We start from the raw sequence: 10,120 nt of genomic DNA, 5'->3' as shown, positions 1-10,120 counted from the left end.
TAAAGTGATGATATGTATTCTGTGTCGGATACTCCAGAAAAATATAATAATAATAAAAATATAATATAATATAAAAATAATAACTTTATTATGTACATAGAAGAAACATAATATAAAATAAAACACAAACATGGAAAAGTAATATAACAAAAGGCAGTCTTGTCTTATATAATATATAAAATTCTCGTGTCAACAGTTTTCGTTCCCATACTCCTCCGAAACGTTTGACCGATTCTCATGAAATTTTGTGAGCGTATTGAGTAGACAAAATCCGAGAATCCGCCAACATCTATTTTTCATCCAATCTAAATGTTAGTGGTAGTCATCAACCTAATTTTTTATTTTTATTTTAAGGCAAAACAACGTTTGCCGGGACAGCTAGTATTACTATAGATTTAGATATATCGTTATATTTATATTACGTTTAAATATGTGGGAATATAATTTAGTTCATATCCAATCATACAGGCTTATATATAATATTATTAATTTTATAGAGTTATTTTGTATAATTTGTACTGTATTGCTATAATTAACTTTCCAATTTTATTACAGTAATTTAATGTAATCATTTTTTATGACATATGACTTTTAATCCATTCACTGTATTTATCAACGTCTATAAATATAGTATACTGTGTATTATCACATATCGACGCATCATTTCGAGATGCGGCAAATGATACTATTCCTCGCACAAACCAAGAGCCTGTAGCATTTGCAGATTTATCTCCAATTATGTCGGGTACGAATACCATAAAACCACCGCCGCTGTCGCCGTTACATGCTGAGGTACCTGAAACAGCAAAACAAAATGGAGGCATGATATTTTAAGACGGATAGTTTAAATATATATAACTCAAAGGTGACTGACACAGTGATCTATCAACACACAGCCCAAACCACTGGACGGATCGGGCTGAAATTTGGCATGCAAGTAGATGTTATGACGTAGGCATCTGCTAAGAAAGGATTTTGATTAATTCTACCCTCAAAGGGATAAAATACGGGATGAAAGTTTGTATGAAACTTTGTCAATTTTATACCGATCGAGCTGAGACTTTGCATGCATAAAGCTACTATGACGTATCCCCTAAGAAAGGATTTTGATAAATTCCACCACGAAGGGGATAAATTAACGCAAGCGAAGCCGCGGGCAAAAGGTAGTTTAATATATAGCGCATTGCACCCGGTGCTATCACGTTGGGTACTATCATGTCGGGTGCATGATAGTATAGGCACCCGACGTTTTAATATCCGATCTCAGTGGTCTAGCGGATTATCACACGGCTTTACTTCTGTTGGTCGCGGGTTCGCACGGTTCGAACATTTGTATTCATGAGTATGATTGTTTGTATCGGTCTGGGTGTTTTCTATGCATGTCTAAGTATTTATATCAGTTGTCAAGGACCTATAACACAAGCTCTGCTTACCGTGGGACTAGATTGCGTTGTGTTAATTGTCTACGGTTCTTTATTTAATATATTAGAATCTAAAAGGCTATTCAATAGTGACTAGTTCCGGTTTTTTTTTTATAAATATTATTTCTATTATACTAACATTTATTATTACTGTCAGAAAATTTAAAAGATATGTGTTTACACTTACCATTTCTATAACCAGCACAGAACTTTTGTTCTGTCAATAGTCTCCCGAAGAAGCTGGGGTTGCTTTTGATGCAATTAGCTTCACTGATCATTGGCAACATAGTTTGGCGTAGTTCTGTTGATAATTTATCAGTATGATCAAATCCCCAACCTACAACCTAAAAATTTAATAAAATATTATCAATTCAATAACGATGGACACTTTACAAACAAAGGAGAGTTAATACTATGGGCTGATACGCCAGCTGATAGGCATAAAAATATCAAACAATATAATCAATTTTAAAAAATCACACCATTTTTACAGCACTAGAATTTAAGTTCGGTTAAGTACACACGCTTCCATTAGGTAGGATGTAATAAACACGAGAATAACATTTTGTTTATCGGACTACTCTAATGCTGTTGGCCGCAGCTGTCCTTTACAGCTGCACCGGACGATAGGCGAGTGCAGATGGCACTCCAAATCCGCGGAAGGACTTATGAAGCGGCGGAAGGACTTACGAAGCAGCGGAAGGACTTACGAAGCGGCTGAAGGCTAAAAATAATCTGACGGTGGTCTAGCAGTTTAACATAACACTTTACTTCTGACTACTTTTACAACGGTCGCGGGTTCAATTCCTCGCACGGCACAAACATTTGTATTCTATATATATGTGATTAGGATTGTTTGTATCAGTATTTATAGAAAAAATCTAAGTATTTGTATCAGTTGTTTAGTACCGATAACAGAAGCTTTAGCTAGCTCAACTTATGGGTTAGATGGCAGTGTGTAAATTGTCCTGAGATTATTATTATTAAGGTAATTTTCTTTTGAGATTCTGAAGGAAAACTTACAGCGCCATAAATTGAATCGATTGGTAAATTCTTGTGAGCATTGTCATGCCATATACAAGCTGGTTGTACGTAGTCATCGAATGTAGCTTCGCTCTTCAGTTTCAATAGTGATATGTCATTGTGAAGTCTTCTATGGTTATATTCAGCATGTACTATTATTTCATGTATCTGAAAACACAAAACAAACTAATTAAACCTATGTAGACCGCAATGCCTAAAGAAACTAATGATCATAGTGCATAGTCCTCGGTGGTCTAGTGGTTTACTATCGCGGTCGCGGGTTCGATTCCTCGCACGGCACAACATTTGTATTCATGAGTATGATTGTTTGTATCCGTCTGGGTGTTTTCTATTTATAATATGTATTTATTTACAAAAAAAATGCGTCTAGTACCCATAACACTCTGCTTAGCTTGGAATTAGATGACGTTGTGTGAATTGTCCTGAGATATTATTGTTATTATTATAGATACATTATTGACCATACTGATGACAATATTGGTGGTCAGAGGCAGGAACTAAGCCTTCATACTGCTTTGCTTCCACATGTTACGTGTACAAACCCCCTAGGTACAACAACGTACTTGTTACCAATCGGCATGGATACAGCGATTGTTCTTCAAAAGTATGTCCCTTACAACAGTGTATGTACTTTACAACAGTTGATGACTCAAAAGAACGGCATCCAAGAGGTAGGAGAACACAGACGGTAGATGGACGAACACTCTAGATTTAGTCGCGAACACGAATAAGTTAATCTAAATATATATAACTCAAAGATGACTGACATAGTGATCTATCAACGCACAGCCTAAACCACTGGACGGATCGGGCTGAAATTTGGCATGCAGGTAGATGTTATGACGTAGGCATCCGCTAAGAAAGGATTTTGATTAATTCTACCCCCAAGGGCATAAAATAGGGGATGATAGTTTGTATGAAACTCTGTCAATTTTAAAGCGATCGGGCTGAGACTTTGCATGCATAAAGCACTACTATGACGTAGGCAAAGGAAGGATTTTGATCCCACCCCTAAGGGGATAAATTAACGCGAGCGAAGTCGCGGGCAAAAGCTAGTATAGTTATAAGTCGAATCAATTGAGATTCTAATTAGAATTAAATAAGTAAGGTGGATATCGATTGTTACAATTAAAATTGCCTGAAATATTAATATGAATCCTTTTGTATATATTATATAAACCATTTATTAACCTAAAAATCTCGTCCTTATTTATTAGTATTTAATACTTCAATATTGTAAAACGTAATACTGTATGTCATGTGTACGTTAAAATACTGTCTAGAATAATATATAAACATATATATAGTAAGTAGATAAGAGAGAACTACGTGCCTGGAGACAAACCCCGACAGGAGTTGCAGGATAGTAGAATTATAATAATGTAAAATTTGAAAAAATAAAGCTTTTTAGTGTCTTTTTAAAACCCACCGACCGTCAGAATGTAAATCACGGTAAACATGTTTTGTAAATACATCCATAACACACAGACAAATAATCAGACCAATAGAATCAGAAATGCTTATGGATACAAAAGATTGTATACGAGAGTATCAGCAAGTAAGGAAGTATGCCCTACCGTTAGACCGCTAAAGGATAGCAGAACAGTTCATACCTTTCGCTCTTGCGTGTCAGTATCACCTCCAATCAGGTTGTACTTTCCAAATATAATACTCAATACTTCAGGCAGTACTGCAACCCCGTTTATAGTAGTACAATGGGCAGCTGAAATAATATTTTTATTACAATTATTGAGTTGTGTATTGTTAGTGACTTCATTTTTTTACTCAAAAGATAGCATCTAGCTGTCTTCAAGTTACCATCTTCTTATTTTATTTCATTAAGTTTCGTTCAGTCATTTAGTCATAACGTGGCAAAAGGACTTTTAATGACTAAACAATAAGGCCTAAATATAGATATAAACAAATATATAGCTAAGGAGATATATGTACTTTCACATTTACAATATTAACTAGCAACTAAGTCACGCTCAATTACGTAAATCAAATCAAATCAAAATAGTTTTTTTTTCATTCTATAACAGACTCTTATGATATGTCAAATCAACGATTCGAAGTGTTTTCGTGCTAAGAAGAACTATCAAGAATCTGGCTTATGTAAATCACATAAGGAAGACTACCGAAATAAGTGAAAGACGTTTGCACTCCTTAACTCGTTTATGAAGGTGTTTGGGTAAGTAGGAAGGGAAGAAGAGTGTGATGTCCATGTACCCACAAACAAGCAACATTCCAACGCCTGCTCGCTTGTTGCGAGCGCATACCATACGGCAAGAGCCAGCAGGCGCTAAGCAACTCCCTTGTGGACTGCACTTCACTTCTTTTAACCATGTTTATATACATTACAAAACTCAGCTTTTATTCTTTTCAAATGAGCTTGTATATGATTACAAAATTACAGATGCATTGTTAAGTTAAATTAGAGAGTACCGACCACTAGCCTATACTCAAATAAATGTTTGTCAAAAGAAAGGAATCTAATCAAAATTTAAAATATCTTAATCATGTAGGTCTCCTACAGACTCCTATGATATGTCAAGTCTACTGTAATTTCGGAATGATTTCGAGTCGAGAAGAACTGACAAGAAACTCAGCTCGTATTCTTTTCAAATAAATGTTGTACATGTTTACAATAATACATTCATTTTTAAATTCAAATTTGAGAGAATAGAGTGACCACTAGCATATGCTATTACAAAAGCAAATAGTCTAATCAGTGGGAGTAACCCGAATACACTAGTCCCTACCAACAGCACCAGTTCACGAGTAGGATGCAGATGCAGACAACTTTATACAATATTTATCTCTGTATTTTTCGATATTATAGATAGTGTATTGATTGTGTGAAAGATAATATTCTTTTTTTTTAATAGAAGGAGAGTATGCTCAGATTTGAATACCGATTAGTGGAAGAGAATGACATACTGCGCCAACCACAAATAATGAGATAAAAGCATCATTATCTGCTTCTTCCTTATCACATTTATTTGTGGTCGGCGTAATATGTTTTTCTCTTCCATTCATCCCTGTTCGCAGTCATCGCGTTATTTACTTCCTTTCTTACCATATCATCTTTCACACAGTCCATCCATCTCTTTTTCGGCCTTCCTCTGCCCTTATAACCATCCACATTCATATGTAACACCTTTCTTAAAATATTATCCTCAATCCTACGCATTACATGTCCATACCATGACAGTCGATTACTCTTCAACCTCTCTGACACCGGTGCCACTTTCATACTTCCTCTAATGGGATAAAGGCAAGGCAATAAAGGAATGATATCAATAACATTTTACCTGTTAAAACAAAACTCTTCGAGATCAAAGTCCCACCGCATATATACTGAAGAGTTGAACTATCCAGTCGATATATAGCACCATGCCATGGCCAGTCTCCGTGTTTTGTAGGCACTCCATTGACGATGAGCTCGGTATGAGTGACCTTCCGTCTCCCACAACCCTTATCAGGCACTGATAGTGAAACATGAGCTGTTCCCTTACTTCCTAGGATGTAATTATCAAAAGTTCCCTGTGAAAGAAATTTGTTTTAGGTCACTCAATACACAGTGACACGATAACTTTATATATCTCACATATAAAGTTATCGTGTCACTGTTAGTCGCCATACGATTTTGATGAAATTTTATGTGTATACTAATTGTGCACGCGGTTTAACCCGCGTTAAATTTCAATAAAAATATAGCCTATATATTATTCTGATGCATATGCTATAATACTGTAAAATTTCATTAAAATCCGTTCAGTAGTTTTTGCGTGAAAGAGTAACAAATATCAATACTTTCGCATTTATAATATTAATTAATAAGATAAAGTTTGTGAATAGATTATCTATTTTTTTATATCACTACATGAAGGCCCAGCCAACAGGTTGTTATTTATTATAGAGGGCGAGCCTACCGCCATATCTTGGAGTCTTTTTTAGTATTAAACCATGTTCAGTATTTCCTTCACCGAAGAGACAGTCACAAATATAAATTGACATATGAAAGAATTTTTTTGTTACATCAGAATTGACCTGACGAATTACTAGATGTAAGTAGGGATAATAGGTCACTTGGAGACGACGTTCTATTAATATTACTACTATGTTTTTAAACAGTCGAAACCTTTTTGTGAACCCCTTCCCCCGATTTTGATAGTACGCGTATATAGATAACTAATAGTGTCCGCGGTTTCATATATATATTTCTGTAAAGTTCCATCAAAATCCGTTCAGTAGTTTTTGCATGAAAATGTAACAAACATCCATACTTACAAACTTTCGCGTTCATAATATTATTAACATAAGATAAACTATTACTTACGGTTATGGGTTCCTTACAATATTCCACTGAGTTGATATCAACACTTGTAAAATATGGTATAGTGCCACTTGGTGGTCCTTTGACACGAAATTTCGCTTGTTTAGCATCCTTGAAAAACTGGATATTGAAAAGTACTTCGGAGTCATCATTAAAAGCATGAACTCGAGCTTTAGTCACCGTTTCATTAGACTGGAAAAGAAAAATAATTACAATATCTCATGACAATTCAGACAGTGCCACCTATTCCCAAACTAAGTATTATATATATTATATAGCTTGTATTATATGTACTAGACAACTGATATAAATACTTAGTAACATTTTTTGTACATAATACACAGATACCATGCATAGAAGAAACTCAAACCAATCTAAATAATGCAGAAGAAGATCGAACAAGAAATTTTCAAATTGCGGTAATAAACAAATATTGTTGAACTTTGCATGTTTAAGATATTGTGAGAATAAAAACGGCTATAATAAAATTCAAAGGCAAAAAGAAAAATGAACAGGAAAGAATAGAATATTATAAATAAAGTGCTATATATGAATGTGGATGGTTAAAAGATGAGAGAATGACCTAAAAAGAGATGGATGGACTCTAAAAATATATTACGACTAGCTTTTGCAAGCGGCTTTGCTCGCGTTAATTTAACCTCTTAGGGGTGGAATTTATTAAAGTCCTATTTTAGGGAATGCCTACATCATAGTAGCTTTATGCATGCAAAGTCTCATCCCGATCGGTTTAAAATTGACTAAGTTTCATATAAAATTTCATCCCCTATTTTATCCCTTTGGGGGTAGAATTAATCAAAAGCGTTTCTTAGCGGATGCGTACGTCATAACATCTACCTGCATGCTAAATTTCAGCCCGATCCGTCCAGTGATTTGGGCTGTGCGTTGATAGATCACTACGTCAGTCACCTTTGAGTTATATATATTTAGATATGGAAAAGAATACCTAACGATTTGACTGCAGACAGAGATGAAAGAAAACACTTAAGGAAAGGGAAATAATGATTAGAGAAAGCTCAAATAACAACTAATCGCAATTTAAAGTACCTGCACCACTAACGATGTTGTTGACTTAGGGAATTCTAATTAATTCCGTATGTTTAATGAACGAAGAGGAAATACCAGAATTACTGTTATAAAAAAATATTGTAAAGACATTGAAATGCCAAAAACCAACAAACAAATTAACATAACCAGATTTACAAGTTATAGTTTCGTTGTGTATGAAAACATTATTCATAATAATTATGAAGATATAACATTTATTGAATTTAAATTGAAAATGTTTTATACACCAGATCTTGTTGTCTAGATAAAAGATACAAGACATACGGAAATACTTTCCCATTCTTATGTATTTGGAATGATAAACACGCTGACGGTCCAGATAGTAACTGTCAACGGTCGCATATATACTTACCTGAATAGGTGACTGATCTAGTCCCAAGGTAAGTAGAACTTGTGTTATGGGTACTAAACAACTGATATGCATACTTTGATATATGTTTTTGTAAATAGATACATAATATACATAGAAAACAGCCAGACCGATCCAAACAAAGATGCTCATGAATACAAATGTTTCTACCGACACGCGACCATCAAAAATAAAGCAAACTGCTAAAACCCTAGACCACCGAGGCCGATTTGTAAGATGTGTTATAATTTACGGGTAAGATAAAGCAGTGTAATGACAGTGTGACAAAGATAAAGCAGTGTACTGACAGTGTCACAAAGATAAAGCAGTGTAATGACAGTGTGACAAAGATAAAGCAGTGTAATGACAGTGTGATAAAGATAAAGCAGTGTAATGACAGTGTGACAAAGATAAAGCAGTGTAATGATAGTATGACAAAGATAAAGCAGTGTAATGACAGTGTGACAAAGATAAAGCAGTGTAATGACAGTGTGATAAAGATAAAGCAGTGTAATGAATGCATGATGACTTAGTTCTCCTCTTCTTAGTCTAAAAATGTTAACGCATGAGTAGATCACGGTTCTTATATGATAACGTGATATCTGTATGTGTGATGTATGCTGTTCATGCATAAAGGTAGTCTTGTTAGTATTCTATAGCTTAATCTTTATAAATAAAAATTACGTGTCACGTTGTTTGTCCGCGATGGACTCCTTGCAAATTTGATTTGCACATTATGTGCAATTTGATTCAACTTGAAAGATAGGATCACTTACATCTGAATTTATAGTCGCAATATTAATTTATTCAAGAGCCTTAAGCACAGCAACGCGTGCTCGGGTCTGCTAGTTACTTATAAAAATAAATTAAGAAATAATTTACTCACCAATATAACAGTAGCCTCTGAGTCAAATTTTAACTTAACTTGACTATAAAGTGGTAGTTCGTCATCTATAACAACTTTATATGAATTTTCTTCGTCTGGTGGTAGACCAGGTTCAAATTCAGTATACATATTAGCATATCCTTTACATGGATAAGCGCCTACTATTGGATTTATGAGTAGATTCCGATTTTTATTCTGTGGCGCACCATTTGCTATAGCAAGTAAAAAAAGGATTACTGCTTCTTGGAACATTATTTTAAACTCTAATATAATTGTGTAAAGTATAATTTAGTTTAATTTTAAAGTAATTTGCACAGTGTTGTCGAATGTATACGTGAGGTCAAACAAGATATCTCCAGTCTACTGATACAAGTGCAACTTGAAATCAAGTTTATCAATGTTGCAGGCATGATGAGAATAAGTTATTTTGCAAAACTGTCAGATCGAATCAGAATCAGAATTTTTTTTTTCAATGTGCAAATCTGGAAATTATAGTTATATTTGAAAAAAAAAATGTTGGAAGGCACAATAATCAGGGAAGATTTTATGCTATACAACCAATAGGATCAGTGTATAAGGTCGGTAGTACTTACTGTATAAATAAAATAAACTTTCAACAAATAACTAGTACATATAATGGATATATCAATGAAAATTTATGACTTTTATAGAAATAAATTTCACATATATTAAATTATATTATAGCAGTTATGTATAAATTACTGTATTATTTTTAAATGATGTATAATCATGATACCTGCTTCCTATTTCTTTAAGAGGAAGCTAAATTAAACTTCCTATTAATAAAAGATATTAAAATCGGTAATATATTTTTTGAAATAATTAAACTTTTACATCTTTATAATATTATTTACTAATTTAAATATTACTAGAAGTATTTTACTATGTGGGTGAAAGTTGGGGCCTAGGCTAAACACCTCTAGCATCAACTCCAGGATCAACAACTTGCGGGGAACTGGCTGATCAGCTTCTTC

The 10,120-nt window shown here is 34.1% G+C and overlaps 1 protein-coding gene across 1 annotated transcript; it reads right to left on the bottom strand.

Moving 5' to 3' along the window:
* Positions 1-574: 574 nt before the first annotated feature.
* On the bottom strand, positions 575-9,472 carry LOC131840706 (chymotrypsin-like elastase family member 2A). The gene is made up of 7 exons (XM_059188895.1): positions 9,126-9,472; positions 6,808-6,996; positions 5,780-6,011; positions 4,079-4,188; positions 2,445-2,612; positions 1,609-1,765; positions 575-796 (listed from the first exon to the last, which is right to left on the bottom strand). The coding sequence occupies exons 1-7, from the start codon at positions 9,375-9,377 to the stop codon at positions 576-578; spliced, it is 1,329 nt and encodes a 442-aa protein (XP_059044878.1). The 5' UTR covers positions 9,378-9,472; the 3' UTR covers position 575.
* Positions 9,473-10,120: the final 648 nt, after the last annotated feature.

Source organism: Achroia grisella, unplaced genomic scaffold (assembly GCF_030625045.1).
Source record: "Achroia grisella isolate CSIRO2021 unplaced genomic scaffold, CSIRO_AGI_Agris_v1 utg149, whole genome shotgun sequence".
In the NCBI taxonomy this organism is placed as follows: Eukaryota; Metazoa; Arthropoda; class Insecta; order Lepidoptera; family Pyralidae; genus Achroia; species Achroia grisella.
The sequence above is the reverse complement of the archived record's forward strand: the minus strand, read 5'-3'. Positions and strand labels throughout refer to the sequence as shown.

Excerpts from the sequence above, each read along its gene's own strand:
- LOC131840706 (XM_059188895.1), bottom strand. The coding sequence starts at position 9,377 with ATGTTCCAAGAAGCAGTAATCCTTTTTTTACTTGCTATAGCAAATGGT. Across the intron at positions 6,997-9,125 it reads CAGAGGCTACTGTTATATTG|TCTAATGAAACGGTGACTAA; the intron begins GTGAGTAAATTA and ends TTTCTTTTCCAG. Across the intron at positions 2,613-4,078 it reads CTGACACGCAAGAGCGAAAG|ATACATGAAATAATAGTACA; the intron begins GTATGAACTGTT and ends TTGTGTTTTCAG.